The sequence below is a fragment of the Condylura cristata genome, unplaced genomic scaffold (genome assembly GCF_000260355.1).
Source record: "Condylura cristata isolate star-nosed mole 26May11 unplaced genomic scaffold, ConCri1.0 scaffold00005, whole genome shotgun sequence".
In the NCBI taxonomy this organism is placed as follows: domain Eukaryota; kingdom Metazoa; phylum Chordata; class Mammalia; order Eulipotyphla; family Talpidae; genus Condylura; species Condylura cristata.
In genome coordinates this window covers 53,901,752-53,928,947 of record NW_004567106.1, presented here as the reverse complement: position 1 = coordinate 53,928,947, position 27,196 = coordinate 53,901,752, and the positions used below count along the sequence as shown (strand labels likewise).

The 27,196-nt window shown below is 38.8% G+C and overlaps 1 protein-coding gene across 3 annotated transcripts in view; it reads right to left on the bottom strand.

Moving 5' to 3' along the window:
- KCND2 (potassium channel, voltage gated Shal related subfamily D, member 2) overlaps positions 1 to 27,196 on the bottom strand; it is a 435,485-nt gene that overhangs the window by 8,653 nt on the left and 399,636 nt on the right. For all 3 annotated transcript variants that reach the window (XM_012720804.1, XM_012720805.1, XM_004676975.2), the window contains exon 2: positions 6,861 to 7,023. In XM_012720804.1, coding sequence (XP_012576258.1) covers positions 6,861 to 7,023 — 163 coding nt within the window. The remainder of the gene's footprint in view (positions 1 to 6,860; positions 7,024 to 27,196) is intronic.

Genomic DNA, 27,196 nt, shown 5'->3' with positions numbered 1-27,196 from the left:
TGGCCTGTACCCCATTTCTGTATGCACAAATAAAAAAATCTTAACAAAACAAAACAAATCAAAACAAGTGCTTGTAAGGAAACAAATAGAACAGCTAGGATGAGAATTGCTTTGTAAAATTACACCAGGATGCCTTCTTTTCCCTTTCCAAACAATGCACGTAAAGTCTATTTTCAGCTCTAACTCTGGAATGTTCTTTTTTAAAACTATTTTTTTAAAAGATTTATTTATTTGTACATACAGAACTGGGGCTGTGGGTGGCTCATGGGTGGCGAGAGGCTTCACTAGAGACAGAGTGGGGAGCAGAACAGGCAGATGGACGAAGTACACTGCTGAGGGGAGCAGCCGGCGGGTCAGGAGAGGTCCGCCACACCATGTGGTCACCTCCGGGGCTGGCAGGAATCGAACTCATGGGGAAGTGGCTTTTAGCTTCTTAGTGCTGTGCTCTAACCCACTGTGCCACACGGGAGGGCCGGAATCGGAATGTTCTTTTTTAATAAAATTTTTGAGAATTTATTTTTTAAATAGAAATTAAACGTATGCTTATTTCAAAAATGGATGAAAATCACTCTGTACCTTGGAACTGCCTTTACTCCTGCTCTTTAGTGTCAATGACTGGTAACATTTCTATAGGGTCTTACTAGAAATTTCCTAGGTAAATACACTTATTCTCAGTCAGAAGAATATACCTCATCCTTTTGCACCCAGCTAGTATGTTTTACAATGCCTTTCATATTTCCATAGATAAATCTATCTCATTTGTTTATGTATGTACATTTGCCACTCATTGAAGGAACCATCATTTATTTAGCCAGATAACAATAATTGATATTTTTAATTTTTAAATAAATGAACTTTTACTAGTTTGATGATATGACCCTATTAACATTAATGATATAAACAAAGTAAGAAGCTAACATGACTAGGAGAGCCATGTATCTTGGTGATAACACTGCACACATGTGAGTCGGGAGAATTCTTATAGGCAGAATTACTGTGGGAAAGGGTTCATGCTTTTGCAAGTTTAACAGATGTTGCCAACTGCTTTCTGAGCAGGTCACGTTGATTTATACTTCCACAAAAATATCTATGGTTCTTTCTTGGTTAATATACTCTTTGATATCATTTCATTTCTTTATTGTGTAATTAACTTTGCAAATCACCTTTTTTTTTCTTGCTTTGAATCATTATGAATTTAGCTTTCAGATGAATTTCTAGAAGCAGAAGTATTTTCGGTTCAAAGAGTGTATACATATGTGTATTTTGTTTCATAGGTTTGCCAAAATTCTCTTCAAAATTGTATCAAGATGATATTTTATTCACAGCATTTGAAAGCAGGTTTGAGAGCAGCACTGAGATGTGTGAAACTCTGAAAATAACATTAAAGTCTCATCTGACTTCAACTTTACCCCTTTTCTCCACCCCCGTGAATTTATTCTTCCTTTATGCTGATTTCAGGTTGGGACCAGACTTTTTATAAATATTGTAGTTAAAAGTGATGGGAAAAAATAGACAATTTTCACCCTTTATTTTCATCCTAATGTTTAAATCACTGCAAATACTAAGACAATACTAAAGAATAAAGTTGTGAGGTAGAAAATTTTTAACTTTAGCAGCTGTGTTACATAGCCAGGATTTCAGGCCAGACTCAATAAAGAAATGGCAAGTGGCAAGTACATTTGGAAATGACCTAGAACTGATGTAATAATTCAGAAATAACTTATTTAAATATGCATTTGGTTTCCAGAAAGAGGTGGCTATTGCAATTTAGTCCTAAAGTTTCATTGGTCTCCTGGAACATTCAACACCTTTTATGGTTCCTTTTCCTTCCTGCCCCATCTCTTCTCTCTGCCCCTCCTTTCTCTCTCCCCTCTTCTTACTTCCTCCCGCCTCCCGCTTCTTTCCTTTTGTAACCAGGGAGTGTAATTATATTGGCTATATCACAGTTACTTCTCGCACTTATATCATTCGCTAAGCATTTAGCAGCAGTATTAGGACACATTATTTTCTTTCATAAATGAGGCGTACCCATTAACCAAAAGCACTATCCAGCAAAGGGAAATGACATTTCTCATAATGGAAAGTTTACATATGGTGGCACCCTTTGCCACAGAAGTGGCTCAAAGCTTACAGGAAAAGAAGCCATAGTTTTAGAGACAGAATAGCCATTTTGCTAAATCACATGCTGTGTTAGAAAAAGAACCTCCCATCTCAATTTCAGTCGTGACTATTTTCTTTCATTTTATTACAATCCTATATGAGTTAATTGCCGTAATTGGTCTTGTGGAGCACCATACCAAATGTCTGTTGAATGCTAGACTTTATGACCTGTGATTACATCGTTGGTTCCAATAGGTAATTGAGGATTTTTTTTACAAAGGTATTTTAGAAAATCATTTCACTTCATTCCTGACCCACTCAGTATGACAATCTTGGCAACTCCGGCTGTGCAGTTGGAAGGTTAAGAGAATACCTTCCATTGGTAACAAGAAATAGATTCTTTCTAGTTTCTATGCTCAAATCCATACAAAATACAACTTCTTGGCATGACAAATTTCATGGAAATTAGAGTAAGCTTTCAATAAATACTTTACCTTCGTCTATGTGGAAAGTAGAAGGTTTCCAAATTTCTAATAAAATGCTTTATATTGTGACTGTAGAAAAGTAACTTTGATGAAATTCTTTGTCTGCCTTGACAGTGAGACAGTGTTTTGTTCGTCTCATAAGCACATATTCCCTATATAACAATATTTTGTAAATTGTTCTTTAAAAAATTGCTCTAAACTCAACAGGATTTTTAAAAGTTGGCTCCAAGGAAGTAGTAAGTATAAGAGATAAATTCCAAATCAAGCAAAGGAAACGCACACTTGGTTCTATGGTCAAGAAAAGTTTTGGAACTACGAAGGGTTAAACAGTTGCTTGGCTGGTAGATTCCTCATAATATAATTGCTTTCTGTAAAGATGAAAGGAAGAATATAGTATGTGATTTTTCTTAAACTAATTTGACCAAGAACCCTTTTACTGTGGAATGTTCAGAGGCTAGTAGGCAATGGTTTTTAGCCATGGATTGTTTTTTAATTGTACCAAATGATATTATATGAACAGTTCAATGTGGTTTCTGAAACAGAGCCTGGGGTATTGATCGATCAAACAAAGATGTCTAAGCCAAAAATCGTAAAGATAGTGATTTCTTTAAATAGGACCTATCTTCTAAATGAAGTCCTAAATTAAGAGAAGTTATTAGATCATCTTGCCAACTCAAACATATTTTCAATACTTTTGAAAAATAAGTACCTTAGGCAACCTTAAAATGAGGTAAAGAAGGCCTGTCTTCTTTGTCGTCTGAGGTAATTCCCTATTCTAAAATATCAGTCTTGCATCCACTGTGTTATTTACTCTAGAAATTTTACTTTCTTGTAAGTATGCAGATGATAAAGTGATCTGAGTATACTTTAAAATAGGGTAGCCCCCAGATTCAAAATATTAACTTCATCACTTACTTCTAACCAGTATAACTTTATTTGGGCAAATACATTATATTCAACTGAATGACTAATTAAGTAAATCTATTAAGATACAATTAAAAATGGTGGGGATGGGGAGAGAGATATCCTGGTTTAAGTCTATATTAACTGGCATGTCAATTTATCAAGTATGGATAGACATGGGGTACATGATAAATTCTCTTTTTAAGGTTTATTTATGCATATAGATCTGGGGTACAGGCCAGAGGTGTAGGGGTTATGAGAGGATTCACCAGAGACAGAGTGGGGAGCAGAACAGGCAGATTAAGTACACTGCTTAGGGGAGCAGTGGGCAGGTCAAGAGAGGTCTGCCGCACCATTTGGGTCACCTGAGGGGCCAGAGACTGAACACGCACTGAAGCAGCTGCCGCTAGCTTGCAGTGTTGCGCTATAACCCATTGCGTGACCAGGGAGGGCTCCATGATAGATTCCTTTTAATGGGAGGGAACAGCTAGTGAGAGCACGAAGAACACTTACTAGCAGGATAAGCTCGATGAAAAAGAAAATCCCTGAGAGATGCTGGGCATTTTTTCGAGTGTGTATATATTCACATACACACAAACACGTGTGTATGTATGTATGTGCACATATGTATATATTTATCTCATGCTTTTGTTTGAGTTCAGCTGGCAAAGGGACAAAGCAAAAACTCTGTTATAAAACTTTTTGGTATATTACTTACTGTTGAGTTTGTCTGATGTTTCTACTGCATGGACTGCATGACTAAATCAGCTGTGATTTTCACATAATTTTGGTATTTGTCAACTCGCTACAGATAAATTTAAACTGTTTTAACCTAGTGAATGTTTTTGCTGTCTTATTTTTTAATTTCCTGGGAAAGGAATTAGCATATATCCTTTGATAACTTATTTTATTCCATCTCCACTGTTCTTTTTTAAATGACTTGCCCAGTGTAATGGTTACCAATTATTTACTAGACATACCACTTAGGCTATTATATTGTGCCATGTTTTATTATATTATATTTTTATTATTTATTATATTATTTATTTATATTAATCTATATATATATATTTATATTATTATATTATATTTAATTATATTAAGTCATGTTTTCGAATAGTCATGATATACATTATGGCAGAAACATAGGAGATATTTCCAAGATACCAAAAAACACACATAAAACATATTAATGCAATTTTTAAGGTCACATTTATTTACTTTTGTTTTCTAATCAAAAAAACTCTAAAAACATTCTAAGGTTTTAGTTATTGATTTGTTTGTTGAAGATGGCAGTTTAAAATACATATATTTGGAAAATTGTTTTATTTCAAAATCAAATTTATAGTTTTCATATTAGTAGCTTTTTTGGAATAAAAAATGAATTATAGGTAACTCAATTTGAAGAAGAACTTTCTAGAATATAGATGGACGGTTGCTGGGGAGCTAAGATATTTGTAGGATTTGTATTATTTTAAGCAGTGTACAAGTGTGCCCAGTGGAGGGATTGTAGTATATGGGCAGAGCCATCGTTGTGGTTCCTGAAACTCCCCAGTGAAGGAGCCCAGATGTGGCCAAAATTCCTCCATCAATACTTGCCAGAGGTGTGTCCAGTATGAGACTACAGCTACTCAGAGAGTGCCTTTTCCTAACCCTCTCTTTATTAGATCATCAATGCTATGTATTCATGCTAATTGAAATATTTAACACCATGCTCTACAATAATCAGTACAAAAATTAGTTCAAAAAATTGCCCCCAAATGGGAGATTCTTTATAGCAAGAAACTACAAGGCTGAAAGAGCAGTTTATTGCTTAAGGAAGAGGATCTTTGACAATGGACATGTACAAGTTCTCTGGACACAACGCTATGCAAACAAACATATCTGAACTTTGCAAAGAGTTCCTCTATAGGACTGTCTACTAGAGGGACTGAATGGAGTTGTTTAAACATACTTAAAATCCTGTTCTGGGATTACCTACAAAGACAGTTATTAGCTGCTGCATATTCTTTTATGATGCTTTATAGTTATACCACATAACCCAAACTGACATTCAAGGTTATAAATGGTTTTTGCATAGTTGAAAAAAATTCCATTTTTTAAGGAACAAGATACAATGTCCAGGAAGAATACTGGAAATTTACACCAGAGTCCTGAGGAAACTACCAAAGAGATCTTCAAAATCATTTCTAAACAAGGACCTTGACTCTCAAGGTGAGTATGATGACGAAGAACAGGGGAGCGAAATACGCAAACAGTTTTTCTGAGAGGTGGTCTATCATAGTTTTTAAGTCTATGAGCCTGGGAGTCAGAGGAGCTTGGATTATTTGATGGTTCTCCAGTGTATTAGGTATATTAATTTAGAATTTCTCAATTTCTGGGTACTTTAGGATTCTTATCGACATAATAGGAAACTATTAAGAGTAACTAGTTCATGGATTGGTTGTGAGTACTCTGTGAATTACTTTTTGAAAATCATTAATATCTGGCCATCAGTAAATGTTAAATATTGTTTTTATTACAATACTTATGTACATTTACAGATAACCTTAATCTTACTGGAAGGTGTTATTTTCCCCATTCTAGAATTGAGTAAAGTAAGTAAGCTCCTTGCTTACTCTCTAAGGGATTAATACACCGGTGTGAACTTGAAAGAAATAGTAAAATGCTTGGCCAGGATAACACTCTGCTACAAATGATCATACTGTCCTGTGTACTGTGTCCACTATGTATTATATCAGAGACATTTCAGTAACTCTCAGTAGTCCTTATTTACTGAAATTGGCTTGACCCTTAATGGACACAGATATAAAATGCATCAGACCCAAAACTCCGACATCATATATTTGCCGAGGACCTATCCTTGATTTTACCACTGTCGCTAGGGCAGCTGACCAGATACTTCTTTCTTTCTGCCTCTGGTTTGTAATATTGTACTTTCTGCTCACTTTGAAGTTACACATAGTTGGGTGACTTGCTTGGGCCTAAGGCAATAGAAATGGAAGTGACTTGGCTCACTTCCAGGAGGAAGCTAGAGGCATCATTATGTGATTCATCATTATCTTTTAGCCCGGCTTGAAAGATTGCAGAAATACACTGTCAAGATGGCGTTTCTATCACGGGGCCAGTAACCGACGTGCAGCCTGATTGTACAGCAATTGAGAAATATCCCTTGTTGTCTTAAGCTACTGAGATATTAAATCTCTCTCTCTCTCTCTCTTTTTTTTTCCTGTAGTATAACCTATCTGGTGCTGACTGATGCAACTATCGACCAAATTCGGAAGGCGGAATGGCCAGTAAGGGATTTTCAAGCTCTATAATTATAAAAAGTGGGAGCCGCTAAATCAGGGCCGTGCAGAGCTGAATACACACCTTTTGTGCTCTACGTTTGTCTGCTCGTTGATTTTGGTGATAGATCCGACTGAAGTTAGATACAATTACTGGAACTGGCAGAGCGATAACCAAAACTCCACTCAGCGAACAGATGGAACCAAAAATCTTCCCTGCTATGGTTTTTGGGACCATGTCACCATACCTGTGTCGAGAAAAAAAAAAAGTTGTAAGTCATGGAAAGTTCTTTCCTCCAACTTCACATAGTTTTTTGCTTTATGTCAAATTTTTTTTTGATTAACCTATTTTTGCTGCATGACTATAATATACATAGCTTAAGTCTTTAATAAGCCAGCTATAATGTACATCTGAATATTAAAAAAAAACAAAAACCTTTTAACCTTGCAGAAGTTGATCCCAACATTTAGAAACCTCTTTGATTAGAAAATATTTTTAGCCAGATGATGTAATCATAATTATTTAGTTTGTCTTTTCTCTAATATGGCATGTTCCTTATATTTATTTAACACTCAATACTTCCATGGCCCAGATAACACACTTTTCCACTTAGTTTTTTTCAACATTAAATTGATTATGAAATTTAAGTAGAAGCTGTAGTATATCACATTCCTTTCAACAAATATAATCACTTAATAACTTGAAGGTCTCATTAACCTTCATTTGTGAAATTCAATGGCATTTTTTCCATGATAATCTTACTCAATCTCTCATTTGTAATTGACCCAGTCACTTTTCTCCTGGACACATTTTCTGTTGGCTTCAATACTAGAAAATTCCCCTAGCAAACCTACTTTGGTGGCTGTTTCTTCGCCATCTCCTTTTCTAACATCTCCTTATTTGCCTTCTAACTTTGGAAGTAATTTGGGTCTCAGACTCGAACCCTCTTATCTGCTTTCTAAAAATTCTCTTCCTATGTGATTCCATCCACCTCTAAAGCTTAAAACCCCTTTGCTTAAATGCTGCTGATAACCTAATTTATATCAGCAGCCCTGGTGTCCACCTTGAAAATCAGACTCATATCTTCAATCATTTGATGTGATTATTCCTACCCGTGGATGATTAAGTGCTAATTAAGACTTAAATTAGTCAAAAAGGAACTCTTGTTTCCCTGTTTTTTTCCAGCCCACTCAAATCTGCTCCTCCCACAGTCTAACACCTCTAATTAAACAGAACCACAAACCACTCAATTGCTGTTATCAGAACTGAAAACCCACCTCAACCCCAGGGGTCTCAGTTCTCAACTACTCTGGTGGTCTCTGGCCAAACCAAGTTACTTCCTCAAATCAACATCTCTTTCCTCATATTCCAGGTTCAGTGATGCAGGCCAGCATCATCTCTTGCCAGAGTCACAAAATATAACTTCCTACCTAAATTCTCTTTTTTTGCATTTACTATTGTATAATTCACGCCAACGGAGCAGCCAGAGTTATAGTTTTAAAAATGGAGATTGGGCTGTTGCTACTTGGCTTAAAACCTTCTAATAGACTTGAAAATGAAATAAATGCAAACACCTCACATTAGTCTCTAAGGGCCTATATCACTTAATTCCTATCTATATTTCACACCACCTTCTAGCAAGCTCCCTGTCCTCCAGCACACTGGCCATCTGGCTGTCTGTCACAAGTGCAGCCCCTGTATCATTATTATTCAGGTGAAGACTTAAATGTCTCCATTCCAGAAAATAATGATTCTACGTTATTTTCCAGTCACCACCTACCTCCATAGCGGTTTTACTTTCTCCCCTATTTATTCTCCATAATATTTTCCCATGTGATTGCTTTTTTAGTCATGATCACATGATGTTTTCTTATTTATTAGTGTGTTTATTTTTAAGACTCCCCCTACAGTCCTGCCAACATGAGACTTTAAACTTGAAAAAACAGGACTGGCTCTATTTCATGTCTCATCAGCACTCATCAGGTGAGTACCTTCTCCCTACCTTACTGATAACAAGACCTCTTCCAAGAGTTTGCTCTTGGTGGGAGAGCAGCAAAAAAGGAAGTGTGTTGATCGTATTGGAAAAGTTGATCAGTTGCTTCTGTAGAGCTTCAGCTACCTCCTGCTTATTTTGGGGTTCTAGGGAGCTCTGAGAGTTTAGATCTTAGTAACAGCTTACAGCAGCTCAGGTGTTAGCATCAGGCTCAGGGGTCTTACCAGTGCTTGGGAATACATTGCATTTGAAGAGCTGCCTCTAATTAGAGATGGCCCCTCCAAATCACATTACTGTGGGCAAACATTTGTCAATATGGAGATGGGAATTGTGGAAGGGGCCCGGGAGTGACCGGGGAGCTGACACACAGCATCTGGTGACCCCCATCCCAGCCTCTGGTTTTCTGCTCTGAAGGTCCAGTTACTCATTCCTGTCTGTGCTTGTGCTTGACCAACAGTTAAGCTCATCGGGCATCACTAAAATTCACCAATTTACTGCAACTGAAATTCTTAACTGTTTTGGTGTCTCTAGTGCCAGCATGCTCAGAGTCGCTTCACTATTGACTTGCAGAGGGATAACGCTCTCCGTGGTTTATCAGGCTTTAATGCTCTCTCAATGTACACAGTCACACCAGGCAGGGTGGGCATGCAAGGGGGCAGGGAGGCAACCGCACCTCCCAGCCCTCTGCAAATGTCTATGCTCTTTCTGCAGGGCTCTCTCCTGCATTTCAGGGCCTTGCCTCTTCTGCACTCACGCCACTCATCCTCTGACTGCTCTGTTGTCTTTGCTTTCACCCCCACTTCCAGGCTCAGTTCCACACTTACACGTGTGCACACCCATATTCCAGGTGTCCACAGTCAGATGCGCGTGCCCCTCACCCACACTCCTAATGCCTTCTGCATTAGCAGGATCAAGGCTGCAGGTGACAGGCAGAAGCCAGTGGCTAACAGGCCTCATCATTTCATTTATCCTACAGTATCAGAATGACAGTGCTAATTTACAATGGAAAATAGTAACTCAAGAAATATAATGCTGTATTCAGAGGTAAAAAGACTTAACTGGGTAGTTAAGTATAGTCTAAAGGTGGTGTTACTGAGGAAACAGTCAAAGCTAGAGGAATTCACAAGGTGGACAAGAAAGGCCTAAGGAATTTCTTTCCATAGGAGGACAACTGGAAGATCACCTTTTCGATATGATGTTTGGTGTGCAAGAGCTAACTTCTGTGTATCCACAGTTCACACTGAGTGCCTGGTTATATTTTATGAACATCTTCTTTCCTTTTGCACCGATTGTGCAGAAAGCCCTGGGGAAGTCTAAAATACACATATCCCCCTATTTATAAGCAGCTTCTCAGGAAAGAGATTTGATTTTAATGTCTACCAATTCAGAACTAGAAAGTAAATAAAACTCAATTTGGTTTTTATGGTCAGAGAGAAGCATTGAGTCCATGTAATCAAAATAAACTTCGAAATATATAAGTACATAAAATAAAATAGCTTAATAAATCTATCATATACTTTTCCTTGCCTCTAAGAAATTTTAAAATTTAATAAATTAGTCTTTATTAACTCCTTCCATATGCTAGGCTTATTAAGTCATGGACTATGCAAAAATTACATAATGGTAATTATTAGAGAAAATTAAAGGCTAAGCGGTGTGGTATGATCGATCCCAACACTCTCTCAGAGCAGAAAGAGACAGAAGATTGGAAAGTTTAGACCGCAGGTGGTGGGAGGGATAGATGGAAAATCAAGTACTCCGAAGGTCCACACATAAAAAAAGGAGAAATCGATTCTGAGGGCCATGGCCAGAGGAATTCTGCACCAACAGAAACGCAGGGTTCCTTGGGAAAGTTATTTTTGATGAGATGCCTCAGACTCAACTACTGAATCACTGCAGATCCTTTCTGAATGTGAGGAGATTATAATATAAATAAATACAGTAGAAAATGAACTTGTTACTCAAGGGGAAACATGGGTAAAATAAAATAGCTTGTTTATTTTGTGACAAAAGTATAGAAAGGAAGGATATGAACCAAATAGGCAGAAAATTCCAAAAGGATCCACACGGGAAAAGAACAGATACATTGGGATAGCTTGATACGGAAAGCTATGTTAATCGGCATCAAACACCATTCCAGTTATAACAATAATAACTGTTATAGCAATAATCCATCATATTTGTTTTGTAGTCAAAATCTTTTTCACAATCAAAAATAAAACATAGGGGAGCTTTTTAGGTAACTGGCTAGTACTACAATATATTTTGGTGGGAGGAACAGAGAGAGTGAAGTGCTCATTTATAGAAAGGTCTCATTTTTACTCGTGGCAAGGAACCAAAGCTTTCCCATGTTATTGAAAATTAGGATGGTCCCTGGGGCTCTGATGTTGAGAGGATACAAGAGAGCAGGAAGAACTGGGTGCTGGGGTAGTCCAGGGTTCCCTGGTACCTGTGGTCATTCAGGTAAGGACGGCTGAACACTTCACTGACCCCCTGAGAGGCATCTGCTGTCTTCTTCCACACATTCCTTCTGCTTTGTCCCTGGTTCCCTTGCCTTTTTTTTTTTTTTTAAGATTTATTTATTTATGCTTACAGAACATGGGGTATAGGCTAGAGGTGCAGGGGGGGAGAGGATTCACCAGAGACAGAGTGGGGAGCAGAACAGGCAAATCTACTGATATACACTGCTGAAGGGAACAGGAGATGTGTCAGGAGAGGTCTGCTGCGCCATGTGGGTCACCTCCCTGGCCAGGAATCGAACCTGTGTGGCATTTGCTTCTGAGAGCTTCACAATGGACACTTCAACCCATTGTGCCACCAGGGAGAGCCCTCCCTTGACTTTTTAAGATTGCTATAGGTGTTTGTAATATTTGTATAAATATATGTCACTGGTGTGAATATACTGGAGAATTATGAAAAACATAGTGTGATTTTTTGTAGCTATTTTTATTGTCCATTTTGTCTTTCTTTTCACTTAGGAACAACCATGAAAATGGCAATGGGGAATATTTATCTGCAAACTCTAACAGGATACAGAATCAACTGGAGATGTGAAACAGCTCTATGACAAAACCAGTTGCTTTCATTTCTTTACCAAAAGATCTAACTTTCAAGCACATAGTGAGCAGCAAGAGAGCTTTATAAGTACATAAGGAATCTTATTTCTCTGAAAATTACTGGAAGTTTGAGAAGGGCAGCTTTATAATGGGAAGTGACATGTATCATGGCTAAGCACTTCTAAAATCTTTTAATGATTACTTCTATCCTAAGCAATTTGTCACTTGGTATTTTATAGTTCATGTAAAAACATACCCCACTTTTCTTGATTCATTCTTAAATTTATGCTAACTCCAGCAACATTACATATTACATTTTTGTTTTTGTTAGAAATTTAATATTATTTCTCCGTTTTCAAAAATCCATTTCCCACAAGTTACACTAAAACACTATGTAAATGTGGTCATTTATTTCTTTATTTTAGGAAAATTGATTGAAAGACTGTAAGGGTCCTCTTTAAACTAAGTTACATAAACACTGACTTCTTAAAAGGCAGAAGAAAAAAGGAGAAGAGATAACATAACATAAAAAATAATTTCTAAGATGTCTTATATAATAGAATTGAACTTTGCTAATTGAAAAGGAGCCTTCCCTACGTTTATTTTACTTTTCTCTGCTTCTAAATTTTCCTTCTCTCTGTTACATTCACCATGTAGATCCACTCCAGTTTCATTCTGTTCTCTTTTCACACTGGACATCTGCCAAGCCTTATGTTTACTGGTCTCTTTCCTCCTCACATCAGTTAAAAAAGGTACACTATGGAGGAGTCATTCACATAAAAGTGTTATTTATAAATTTGCACATACTTCCTCAAAATAGTTGGTTAAAATTATATCTTTTGCCATATGTTAAAGATCATATTGAGTGGGATACCAATTCCTTAGAAGAGATCCAACTGTTGGTTTTTGAAGATTTTAATCTCAGATATCAACCAAAAGTTTCACTTCTGGCATGTACCCAGTGTCCAAAGGTAGATAATTCTGGTTCATATAGGCAATTGAAAATGAATATACCTATCTCTTAACTACATACATATGCGTCCATCAATCTACCTATCTCTCTCCATGCATCGTCCTAGCTCATGAAAATAGCTTAGAAAGTATGCAGAATTTTATAATGTAACACATAGTAAAACACATTTTAATGGTATCTAATCACCTTTCCCTTTTTAACATTTTTCCAGAAATCACGATAGCCTGATTAGATCTCAAGTGGCGAAAGTTTTCCTTGAATTTTCTTACGATAGTGTTCAAATACTATTGTAAGTGTTCCTAGTTCTACTCAGATAGTTTCTAATTTTCCTCTCAGTTTTTGGTGAAGAATATAAACGGAGGCTTAATAAAGGAGACATGTTACATGAAATGAATGCTCCCCTACTAAGATGTGAGTTGCTGTCTATGAAATTATTTCCCATGGATATTAAGAGAGAAAACATGTATTTTGTAAATAGTCATGGTGATAGAAAGGAATGCTGATTTGCAAATAAACTTTGATTCTTATTGCAACTCAATTTCTCATTCTGCCTTTTTTTTTTCTACAGTGAAAAAAGTCTTAAATTGCTAGGTGGAAGGAACAGAGTGACTGGATACCATACAGCTGTTCAAGGGCATTTTCTAGGGCAGGTGCTATTTAACAAATACTCTATCGCAACGATTACACTGATTAGAAAAAACACCAACAACTTCACATGGGATATGAATCAATAGCGGGAGTATAGGTACTTGAGGAAAAGGCATATGCTTTGATACAGTGGGCTGTGTCTCACCCGAAACTCATGTTGAAATAATGCCCACGGTGGTGGTACTTATATGTTGAAATAATAATGCCCAGTTGGGGCCTTGGGATGCAATTAGATCATGAATCTAGAGCCCTCATAAAGAAACCACATAAAGCTTCTTGGCCTCTTCTACCAGCAAGGGCACAGAGAGAACCTGGAAGTCTATGAACTTGGAAGTGGCACTCACCAGCCTTTTCACCAAATCTGTTGATGTAGCGATTTTGAATTTCATGGACTCCAAAACTGTAAGAAATACATTTCTGTTTATTAACTCTCCAGTGTTGGCGATTTTGTTAGAGTACCTCAAATGGACTAAGACAATATATTAAAAAAAAAAATAGATGGGGCCCTCCCTGGTGGCTCAGTGGGTTAAAGCGCAACACTGCAAGCTAGCTGCAGCGCTTCAGTGCGAGTTTGATCCCTGCCCCGGAGGTGACCCACATGGCGTGGCAGACCTCTCCTGCCTTGCTTGCTGCTCCCCTCAGCAGTTTACTTCATCAATTTGTCTGTCCTCCACCTCACTCTGTCTCTGGTGAATCCTCTCACCACCCCCCCCACCTCTGTCCTGTACTCTAGTTCTGTATGAATAAATGAATAAATCTTAAAAAAAAAAGTTTAAAAAGATAGATGAATGTAAGTGATAGGTATAATAATAGCTAGGGAAAGCTATCAGCTGGATCGTGTCGTGTAAGAGCCTGTATGTGTGTATGCGGACTTTAATTACTGATTCTGTGTTTGAATTTTTCTCCTAGACCTGATTGCTAGCAGAGGGTCTGAGAAATAATTTATTCTGCCTTAGATGCAGGATAACTTCTTAACTACTAATAATTCTATCCTTAGGGTCTCACTAGCTATGCTATTCATGGATTTTCTGCCATCACCTTGGTATTCTGGAAGGATCATAGTTTGATGGGTAATTTTTGTAATAGCAGCAACATTTGCAAATAGCAAATGATTTTTCTTTTGAGTGTTGCTATATAACACCTGCTTCTGGTGCAGAACTTGTTTGCCAGAGGGGCTCTGGTATCACTTCCACAATAGACAGGTCTCTCTTTGACATTTGAAAACCAATGTTTGCCTAAAAAACTGCCTTGATTTTGTTTCCTTCAGTCATATCTGTAGGAGTAACCACTATATTATCCTAGCTGTGCTGAGAATTTGTAAATTCTTTTGGATTATCTCACATATACAGTTTCTGTATTCACTCTGGCTTATTTAAATATAACCAAACTTTGAACTATGCTTCTTTTAAAAGTGTATTTTTCCCTTTTTCAATGTTCACAATTTCAATAATTCGAGCATCTACTAAATGGAAGGAGTAATTAGGGGAGCCCAGGCAGTATTCATGATTCTTTAGAACTTCATGGATAAAATTCAGGTGATTAAAGGAAATGCACACTAATGTATGACTTCATAGGTATTTTCCTGAACATGTTCAGTTTATATTAAATCACTAAAAGTGGTAAGGCTCAAACTACCTTAAAACGGTATGAATTGCATATTTAAGGGCATATCAATGTCACATATTGTCAACATAAATGATTTGAACACACATCATCACAAGAACAAAATGCTGTGGAAAATATCAGCATATTTTACAAGTGCAGAGATAGCAAATATCCACTAGGGGGCATAAAAACCTAAATGGAAGTTTGGAAACAAACCAAAATCATTTTTGGTTTTCACAAGCTGAGAGAGAGAAAAGTATTTCCAGTAAATTGCCTGTATGATTCCTTATCTTTGCCTACACACATTCAATATTTAGAATATATTTTTGGCATCTTATTCCTCTGAAAATAGTTGAACAGGACAAAAACCTCACCAATTTCATAGGTTATTTTCAAGGTGTTTCCAAAAAGATGCAGAAGAGAATTCTAACAACACCACTTCTTTTAGAAAGAGCAAATTTCTGTAACATGAGATATCACTAAAGCATCATTTTTAAAAAGAAGTCCTAATCCAGACTTGAAGTGTGGAAATTAGGGGAAATTAAAAGATTGGGTTTATTAGAGAACAGAGAGAACTGAGGAAAATACTAGAATGCTCCTAACACATCTACTCATGTTTATCCACTAATCCCTCAATACATGACTTCAAGGCTAACTGTGCTCATCTGTCCCTTTTTCTAAACAAAATCATTTCTATCTCTTTTTTGCTCCTGTTGAGCAATTATACAGCTGAATGAGAGGTTAAGAATTATAAATCAAACATATGATGATGACTTAATACCTTAATGGCACGTTTATTTAATCTAAATGAATATCATCAGTAAATCATGATAATCTAAAGACTGTTTTATATTTAAAGTGTGCTTTTCAGTGTTCATGTTTGTGTCCCTTTATTCTGCATTTTTAATAAAATTATGAAAATACATTACAATTGATGATTGTGAGGACACATCAAAACCAGCAGGAGCAGCTGTGGGGACACCGGAACTATTTCCCTCTGCCTTGGGATCTCCGTCTTGTTACCCAGAACTATCCTTTCACCCTCAGTATCTTTGAGTCTGGTCATGTCATTCCCTCACATGAAAGCCTTCATTGTCTCTCTATCACCTGCAGGAAAAATTCCAGTTCCTTAGCATGACAGCCACAGCTCGCCGCGACTTGGACATCCCACCTGGCACTGAGGACCCAAATATATCCCATAGTTTTACTCAGAACAAATAACCCTCTATTACTGGAATGCATTTTATCCTTCCACTTTTCTATTCCTTTGTGCAGACATTTTTTTTTCTAGAATATTCCCCAATACATATATCCTTTGGGTGAATTCTTAATTTCCATCAGTAAAGTTCAAGCATCAGTTCTTGATATTATAACAGGGTGGTCCCCAGGAAAAGGGGAGGTTCTAGGTTCCCAGTCCCACCCAGAAGGAGGGTGGAGCAGAGCAGAAAAGAGAGGAATCTAGAGAGGAGTCTGAAGAAGAAGGAAGCAGGATGGAGGCCAGAAGGTGAGATGAGGGAGCCACATGGAGTGGAGAAACATGTGAAGAAACTGTGCTTGCTTCTTCTTGGTCCTGAACTGGTTGAAACAAACATAGGTGAGAGGCAGGGGGTGGAGGTTTAGGGGGTGTTTCACTGTGGCAGCATTTATCTTGATTTTGATTTTGCTCTTTCCCTCCCAGACTTGTCTGGCCATTTCTGATCCTTTTCTATGGGTCCTGGCCAAAAGGTGCTTTAGGCTTGTGGTGGGCTTTCAGGCCTTGCTTTGGGCCAATCCCTTTGGGTAGACTTTTACCCATAAGGGGATGGGTAACTTTGGGTGTTTGATTTAGAAAGTATATTCTTTTGTCTTTTATGTATTGCACACTCATTGTATTAAAGTTCCTTTCCATTAAAGCTTATGTCTTGTCTTGATGTGGCGGATGGCAGAACCTGTTTAGAGCAGGCAGGTTTGGGGATTCAGGGGTGCTCCCCTCTCCCTGCCTTGTAACAATCTGAAGAACTCTGGCTATTTTATCTCTGTCCAATAACAGATATATGCTCCCTCTTCAATGTCTCCCATGCTGCTTGCAACTAACAAAGCACAATTAGTTTTTTACAGGTCAGTTTTTCCCCACAGAACTATGAGGTCCACGAGGTCAAGAATCGTGTCATTATTATAAACCCAAGTCGAGCACAGTCCTTGTCCAGTGCTGAGCAAATAGTTGGAACCCAATAAATGTTTATTGCTTAAATAAATCCTCCAGGGAGCTGTGTGATGGTGAACAATAAATATGGGAGCCAGTGAAAGGGAACACCCATCTCCTGCTCTTTCTTTCTTAGCCAGATTTCTTCTCTGGCATCTTTGATGGAGGACAAGGATTGAAACTGGAAAGGAGATGAGATGAGAAACCAGATGAGAAACCAGGCTCACAAAAGGCCTGAAGGTGGAGTCGTGGGATTAACAGCCATTAACTCAGCTATAGGAACTAAGACCCTATAGGAACTAAGACCTTTGGGCACCAGTGCAGAGATCACAAAGCAGGAGGCCCAAGCAGGTATTCAGCTACGGTGGTGGTGGTGGAGGTGGGGGGTGGGAAGTGGGGGGTGCATTTGGTGTCTGGAGCACAGACCTGAAGGTGAAGAAATGGAGATGAGGGCCAATGTAGAAACCTGGCCCCTTTCAAATTCTACCTAGTTATTCAGTCAGCAACAAACAACCTGCTCCAGGTAGGAGTGAGCCCCTCCCAAAGAGAAGGCTGTAGCAGTACAGTCTCTGCACGGACAGAGGCCAGCTGTCCTGTGCCCGCCTCAAGCTGTGCAGGTGCTTCTTTTCCCAGCTCTCTCCCTCCCCATGGGAAATCTCCTGCCTGCCCATGACCTGCACCTGCCAGGGCTTTTCTTCACTGTCTTCCCTCAACAGAGAAGGCTTCCTCAGGGCCGCCCCCTGCCTGCAACAATGCCGGCCTCTCAGCAAACCTGTCCCTTTCAGGGCAGCTTTCTGCCCACTTGTGTCTACACCCTTTTGGGTGTAACTAAGTGGAGAAACTTACCTGGGAACTCCAGTGCTGGTGAAAGGGGAGCTCTGGTGAACCTTTCCCAGAGTGAACCCAAGGATCTCGCTTTCCAACCCCAACAACTCCAAAATGACATCAATCTCACCTCCTCAATTTGCCTAAATTCCTCTTGGATACATAGATGATATGCCCAGAATAATTTTGTTGTACACTGCTAATTAATCTTAACCATTTATGCCCAGAGAAATCATTTTTAACCAAGATAACTTTAAATGAAGACAGATAATAGGAGAGATTTGACCTCCCCCCCCCCCAGTCCATTCCTGTTTTCCATTGTCATGTGCTTAACAAACCTGTATTTGGTCAGAATTTCAAAATACAAAGGACCCAGATTTGACAGATTTTGCAATTCTTAAATGTTTAGCAATTTGAGTGAATATTAAACTCCTGGTTCTATGGTCATGTATCACTCTCACCTCACAGAGGATCTTCCAGGTTAGCAATTCCCTGAAAAGTCCCTTGTTTAGTAATTGTTTCTTAACCAGGTCCTCTCTGGTTTCGCCCAAGGGTATACTGGAGGAGCAATGTTTGTCTTCCTTCAGAGGAAGAGGAAACTCATCAAGCAAATCACAGTATAAAGAATGCCCCCTTATTTGACCTTGGGTTGGTGACCCCAGTTCTGTAGGATGCATGTTTTGATTTCGCAGCTGTCAGAGTTGCTCTCCCCCTGGGGCTTTCTTCAGTGAACCTGCTGCTGCTGCTTCCTGCTCTTCCTGTCCTTTGAAAGGCGACTGTTTGAGGAAGCTCCCTCTGTGCATGGCTCCAAGTTTCCCAGGCTGCACTGCAGGCTGTCACCCAAGGAACCAAATCCCTGTGGCATTTCGACAGTTCTAGTCATAAATCTGTTTTCTTATAACCAGTCACCTCTCTCACTTGCTGACACCACCAAAATTATTCACTGTTTACAATTCATTCAAAAACACCTAAGTGCCTGCACCAGAGGAAGAAGGAGGAGCTGTCTTCAGGACTCTGCCTGCAGCACCTTCCTTAGAGGACCATGGAAGGGAAATTTGAAAGCGAGAAGCTGAGATGCTTCTTGTGAGCACTTCTGTTATTTTTCCATCTGAGTTTACACCATCTAATATTATATTACTATTACTATTATAGGCTGCATGGCACTGGTAAGATGTCTAGCTATTTACTTCTTTTATTTTCTATTGTACTTTTAAAATACTTATGGATCATCCAATAATCACCTAACATATCACCTGTTTCTAATTCTCCCCAGAAAGACCTGCTAATTTTTCCATCTATCATCAACTTAAATTTTACAAAAAAGAGTGTGTTAAACTCTTAACTACTACAGAGCAGACTCAGCGTTCTCCTGGGCTGGGGGTTGAGTCTCCATTTTGGCGGCAGCAGTGTCTGAGACGATGGCCTTGCAAATGCAAGTTGTGGCCCCACTGGCATGTCTATTCATGCCCAAGCTCTTCCAATTCCCAGATACCTGTTATGCTCAGTGTCCGACTTTCAGGATTGTTATAGCGAAAATACCACAGCCAGAGAGGGAGGAAGAAGGGGATTTATAAGTCACAGAAATTTATTTCTCACAGCTTTAAGACTGGGAAGTCCAAGATAAAGGCACTGAGGCGTCTGGAGAGGACCCACTTCCTAGCTGACCAGAGCCGTGATATGTAGCTGCTGTGGGGCCTTTGCCTATGTCCTCACACTGAGGAGAGGGCTTGGAGGCTCAGGGAGACACTATAATCCCAGTGCTGAGTGTAAGAAATATCATGAGGTAGAGGAGGCAAGAGTGTAATGGAATAGGGGTGATCTTGATTGCAACTCCCTGGCAAGTTTCTCAGATCCACATGGGTCTGAGAAGTTGCACCAGGTCAACAGACCAGGGAGGTTGTGGTAAAATGTTTTCTGTTGGGTGAGTAAGCTTAGTTGTTTGCTTGCAACTACTGATCTATATCTAGCTCTTGTGTGCATCAGGGCCTGAGGGGGTTTCAGGAGTTTTCTGTTTTTCAGTTTGGAAGTCAGGAGGTTATCTCTGGAATGTCCCTGGGCCACACACTGAGGGCTCCAGCCTCAAGACCTACTCACCTCATAGGAGTCCCACCTCACACTGAGCTCTGGGTTGTGACATGAATTTTTCAAAGTGTCATGACAGTCTAAGGACTTATGGCAGCTCCCACTCAACTGGCTGCCCTGGCTCCCCCATTCCTGTAGTGGAGACAAGGATCCAGTTTGGAGAGAATCCCCACAGGCAGTTTCTCACAACTCCTACGTTCTGGTGATGTGCCTGCTTTGTTCAGTTCTCATCTGTCCTCCTTCTACCCAGTCACTCACTATGGACTTCTTCCTGTTAACAAGTCCCAAATTCATTAGGCATAAATAATTCAATATGATTAGACTTCATGTAAAAAGCCACAGCTGTTAAAATACAAGGGCGATCAGAAAGGCTGTAATTTAACCTCCTAAAGGCGAGCAGGCGTTTCCACTACAATTTGAGCCTTCAATTTAACCTAGAAAGTTTCTACATCCTTAAACAAACTTTATTTTTGAAGAGAAGCCAATGGCCTATATTTACATTAGAGATGCTTTTGGAGAACAATTTCATTCTGTTCAAAGTGAGATAAAGTTATTTCCTAAAAGGAGCTGAAGATATTACATGAATTTTGTGTTTAGATTTCTTGGACTCTTAAGTGACTAAAGCATTGATTGAAAGGCCATTCTACCAGCTATGTAAATTAGTGCATAATCAGCATGCCCATAAGTGAAGAGGGTCCTACATACATTGATGGCTCTACTTCTGTAGTTCTAGTTGATCAAGTTTCTATGGGCTATGCCTTCATCCTACTTAAAAAAGCCCCAAACCAAAACAAACAGAAAAGAAACAAAAAAAGCACCTGCTTGAACACAAACCAGCTAAAATGAACCTTCTGTAAAATTCTTTTCTCAAAATTCACTTTAAAGAAAAAGAAGACACGAATTGATGATAAATTAAATCCAGAAATTAAAATCTAAAAAAGAATCCAGGAGGCATGCCACATTCAAGTTAATTCTTAACACTCTGTGTGTTCCTATCAACTTAATTTTTCTGAAAATGAGATTAGGTTATAAATACCGTATCTCACTTTTTTTTTTTTAAAAGATTTATTTATTTATTTGTACAGAACTGGGATATAGGCCAGAAATGCAGAGGGTGAGAGGATTCACCAGAGACAGAGTGGGGAGCAGAACAGGCAGATCGAGGAAGTACACTGCTGAGGGGAGCAGCGGGCGGGTCAGAAGAGGTCTGCCGCACCATGTGGATCACCTCCCGGGCAGGCGGGGATCGAACTCATGCGGAAGTGGTTTAAGCTTCTTAGTGCAGTGCTTTAACCCGCTGCGCCAACAGGAAGGGCTTACCGTATCTCACTTTTAACAGTAAGGTGTGTAAAATGGTATGTCAGGCCTTACCTTGCAGATCTAAGGTCTAAGCGAGGAAACGAGACTTGAAGTATTTATACCGGAATGGATGTAATGAAGGGAATGATTTACAAAGAGGTGGATTTCTGCTATCCAGCAGCAGGAGTCACCACCACTTTGACAGCCTAGGGGCTGAATCCCCTATGCAAGCAGGATCCTTACCAGACTTTGAGGAACTCCAAGGAGAAAGGTCACCTGCCATCTTAGGAGGTGCAAAGGAGCTTTCCTGCTGCCCCATACTCTTGTGTTCTCCTGCCCAAACTCCCAAGAGCCAAAGTGGCAGAAAATTGATGATTAACCAGTCTGGAATATGGGGCTGTGGTGGGTAGTTCTGGATCACAAGAGGGAGGTTCACCATAATGGAACCCAGAGTTTTCTCCCCAAAAGCTGTGTTCTGTGTACCTCACCACAACTCACTGCTTAAGTCCACTCCTTTTCCCAGATGCTGTGACCCAGACACAGAGCTGTTATTCTGCTGATTGACTCCAGCCCTCCCCCTTAAAAGCAGAAAATTACATTTTACCAGAATTAGAATCCCTGAAGTGAGACTGATAGGGTCTCTCTGGGTAACAGGCCATGTGTCATGTCATCTTGTTTTCTGAAACATCACAAAAACATCACAAGCCTATCAGCCTTCCTACCTCATTGGAACTTCTTTTAGGGAAATCTCTAGGCTTTTTAGTTTCTGTCAAAGGTGCATTTTGGTTCACTGTAAATTGAAAAAAAAAAAAAAAAGAACTAAAATATCTCTGTTTACAAATGAGTGTGAAAAAACCATGAAGCCACATTATAAAGATGTCCAATTTGATGTGATGATTGTAAAGTGTTCTACTTGTATAAAATGGGCACAAATGTGTAGTAAAAACTGGTCCCTGGGGCTTCCAAGCCTCATGGTGACTAACTGCGGGCAAGAAGCTCTTAATTAGAATAAATCATTTCAGAGTTGTATCCTTCAACAGACCATTGAGAATGCCATTAGTAAGAAATTAAAGCATATTTTAAGGGTAGGTGACTATAAAACCAAATTTTCTTTGGTTTCACAATGAGTTCAGCTGCTCATGAGTCTTTTTGTTGGAGTTTTTGCTGTTGCTGTTTTTTTATTATAGTAATGAAAGTCGCTAGCTAATCATGTCAGTTGTTAGTTATACATTTAACGAAGAAAAATATTCTTATGTTTAAAGAATGTAAGATGGTAGAGGCAGGGTTTTGGCAATAAATGACAATACACACTGGGTGCTTTAAATTAAAAACAAGAGTGAGCATAGGATGCCATTATAGATGTCATTAACATGGATGCTGGAATACTCTTCAAAATCTGTTTGACAACTTGATGTTTCTACTAACGAGGGTTTATGATAACGATTTATTTACAGTTGAAGGGTAAAGCCTTCCCAACACTGCCTTCACCTCTGAAAGCAGTCACTGAGTGATCAATGATTGTTGATTTTCATTATGCGAAACAAGGCTTAAACTTGATACCATAGAAATACCACTCCTTCAAACATTTGCTACCAATAAAATTGTCTGCTTAAATAAAAGCACTTAAGGTAGCAAACTTCTATAGAAAAATAATAAAAGCACATGATAAACATTAAAAGCAAATATTCTTAAATATATTTTCCTTCCTTCTCTTCTCCCTCCTTCCCCTTCCTTAGAAACTTACCCATTTCCCACAGTAAATACTTTTATTCTGATCATAACTTAACACTTGTATTTTTTTTCTATCTCTCTCCTCCTCATCACACCATCTCACAATTAAGGAGTTGAGAGAAATAAACAAATAATTGAATTCTAATGATCTCAGATTTCTAAATATTTGTATATATTTCTTCTCCTACCTCCACCATGCCAAAAGTTATTATTATTTTCCCATGGTTTATCTGATCTAACTTCTAGAAAGAATTGTTAATTACTCATTTACCCCTCTGCTATCCTCAGTGAGGAATGTCCCAGTGGTTTATTCCCTTCCAGCCTAAATGAATCTCTATTCCTCATTCCATTTCATCCATTCTTAATTGTTTCTGGACTATTTTTTAGAGGAGATGTATTAATGTCATTAAGTTGCCCATGTTTTCTCTAATTTCTAGAGAACTTTAAAGCACTCTTTATAAAAGGCTTTGTAGGACATAGGATTTCTGTTGCAACTATTCAGTTTCATTGTAGTGCAAAAATAGCCATCCAGAATCCATAAAAAATTCAGTGTCCATAAATAAATTTTACTTATTTATGGAAGTTGAATTTATATGCTTTTATGTTTTAAAAATATTATTTTGATTTTCTAACCATTTAAACGTGTAAACACAAACTTGGTTTTTGTTGGGAATCCAAAATTCTATGACAGCAAATAATGCGCAGACGGGGAGACAGACTGGATTTGATCCACTGCACATAGTTCTCCAGGCTCTGACTTGGCCCATTCCTTCCTTGTGCAATCAACTCTCGGAAGGTTAAGCTTGTTTTCCTTTTTTTTTTTTTTTTTTTTTTTTAAGATTTATTTTATTTATGAATACAGAACTGGGGTACAGGCCAGAGGTGCAGGGGTGGTGAGAGGATTCACCAGAGACAGTGGGGAGCAGAAAGGGCAGATTGACTGACAAAGGACACTGCTGAGGGGAGCAGCGGGCGGGTCAGGAGAGGTCTGCCGCGCCATGTCTGTCACCTCCAGTGCAGGGAATCTAACTCACACTGAAGCCGCTGCTGCTAATTTGCAATGCCGCATCCTAACCTGTTGCACCACCAGGGAGGGCCCTAAGTGTTGTTTTCCTACAGAAGAGTTTGAAATCATTCCACAAAACACTACCTCAATACTATTAGACCTGTTTTTTCACGTGTTTCATATATATATATATATATATATATATATATATATATATTAATGAAGATGTATTTACTTATGCATACAAGAACTGGGTACAGGCTAGAGGTGTGGGGGTGAGAGGAGTCACCAGAGACAGAGTGGGGAGCAGAACAGGTGGATTGGGGATTAACTGAAATACACTGCTGAGCGTAGCACACCATGAGGTCTGCCACACCATGTGGGTCAGCTCCCTCGAGAGGGATGGAACTTGCGCTGCAGTAGCCATGGATAGCTTCAGAGTGCTGTGCTTTACTCCCTTGCACCAGCAGGGAGAGCTCTGCTTCATAATTCTTGACTTTAGAAAATGCTCCTCCTGGGGGAAGAGAGTTGAAGAGGAGTGTCTACCCCAAACCCTCCGCCCTCTCTGCCATCACTGGATGCCTGGTGCCAGTGGGCAGGGACTTGAAGCAGGGGAAGCGCCTGCATTGTGTATACAACATCTGTGCAGGACATAGGGGGAAGGTGTCATGTTCCAAACACTGCAAAGTTGAGAGGCAGAGGTTAGAAGCAGCAGCCCCTATTTAGTGACTTGTAGCAGATGAACAACACAGGAAATACCTTTCAAGTGTACAGCTGCTATCCCAGAGACAATTGTGGGATTCCTTGGGAGTTGAGTGTTCTTGGGAGATACTTGCACAAGACTCTACAACTTGAACTACGTATTGAGGAAATAAAAAGGAGTCAGGCAAAGAGAAAGGGTTTATTGTCAGGTTTCTAGGCAACTCTAGGTAGCTGGGATGGTCATGAGGAGATGAACTTAAGATTCTTGTCTATCATGATACTAACTTCCTGACAAGGTCACGCCTCTTGTACTCTCTTTGAATTACTTAAATTCCATGATTAGAAAGAAACTGCCTAAGAATTCTTGTTTTTGCTAAAATTCAACTCTTTTCGAGAGCAGTAACACATGAAGTCTTGAACTCATGTGTTATCTCTTCAGGATTGAATTTATATATCAAATTGTTTCTTGAAGGCAGCTTTTAATGGAAAAAGGTTGGAGAGAAGTTACAATCAAAGAAGGAAAAAGCACCCAGAAATGACGCCTGTAGCACTGGAAATCAAACTTGGATTGTTTAAAAGTTTTACCCAGAGCTGGTTGTGCCTAGAAAAAGCTTTTTTTCCGTGAACTGACTTTCAAAAAGGCGTTTGTTTGTCTAGCAGGAGCAGAAGGAGCCGGCCATTATGCCTTAGAGACCCTGTATTGATCTTTACAGACAAACCACTAAATAGGACTTGACTGCCGCACAATGGAGGATTAATTCTCCCTTCCACATAAGCCTACAGCGGGCATGTCAATATGCATTTATGAAACCTTCCTCTGTGCAGAGAGCAGAGAACCTAATACACAAATTGAGGTAGGAAGTCAAAGAAGGTATGTGGCCAACATGTTTTCTTTTTCTTAGGATAAATTCTATTGAATGAAATCAGGAAAAGGGCAAGTTTTCAATGTGACATCCCAAGTTCATTCATTTTATTTATTGCTTTTTTATTTATATAGTGTGATGTTATTTGTTTTATATGTTAGAAGGAACAAAATATGAGAAGTTTCTTTCTCTATCATAGTGCCTTTCTCAAATGATTGTAGAAGATACACATATGTAAAATTGAACAAAAATTTACCTAAGACTACACAGTTAGTCTAGACTAACATAGTGAATCTAGGTAGCTATGAACTTCTGTTAGGCTGGAACATGATATGATTTTTGTATGGATTTTGCTTAAATTTACTATGTGAAAGGAGAAGTAGGGAAATTCTCAGAAACTGCTAATTAAGTGAATTCAAACCACATTAAAAAAATGAGGTGGCTCTATTATTATTATTATTATTATTATTGGAACTAGATAAATCAGGTTAGGATAGAGTTTAGCTCTATTTAATTTATTAATGACAAAAGTCAAACAAGTGTATATGTGGTATGCAGAAAAGAGAGGAAACAGAAACATCAGATGAAAAGTTACATGAAAGCTTTATGCCAAACATCAAATACAGTGTCGTTAATGAAAGAAGGTGTGAGGCCGGTGGGGAATGTGTTCACTTTAAACGCTACAACCTTTTTCATGATGTATGATGTGTTCTTTTAACCTTACCTCACTTTCCTACTCAAAACGGAAAGTAACCTTGCAGTAACTGTAATTCTACAGTCCTACCATAGCAGGTAAGTGAGAATAAATTCAATGAGTTTCCTTTCCCCATTCTTCACATGTGATAGTGGGTTTCCCTGATACTCACAGGGTGATGGATTTAGGTGAGAAGCGCAGTCCGTAGCCATGGTTATTCCTGACAGGAAAAAGGTAAGTGTAGATGTGCTTCTTAGTCTTTCACAAGTTGAATCTTTAAAGCCCAAGTGGTGGAGAGGGGCAGACCCATCCTTGAACAATTTCTTATCTTACCACATCACACACAATCATTTTCTTTATTCTAAACTAATCTTAACATTTCTAACGTAAAATTAAACAAATAAAACAAACAAACCCCCTATCCCCACATGGATAATCTGGCACAGACAAGCAGAGACATGAGCCACCTGTTAACATCCATCTCCACAAGCCAAGAGTCTCTTTCCTCAGTTTGACCATCATGGCAGTGGTGCTGCAGAAGGTGAAGTCAGAGCAATGAGCGGGGGACACTTTTGGTTCTTGAGTCTCTTAATTCCACACCCAGTGATTTCTGGCACCTCAATAGATCTTTAATTACCTCAGCGATTGAAATTTTCCCAAAAGTTTTTGTGATGTTTTCTGCTTAATTCTCCAGCATGTATACATAGATGGCATTCTACTCACTAGTTAAAAATAGTTGCATGTTATAAAATCAAAACAAG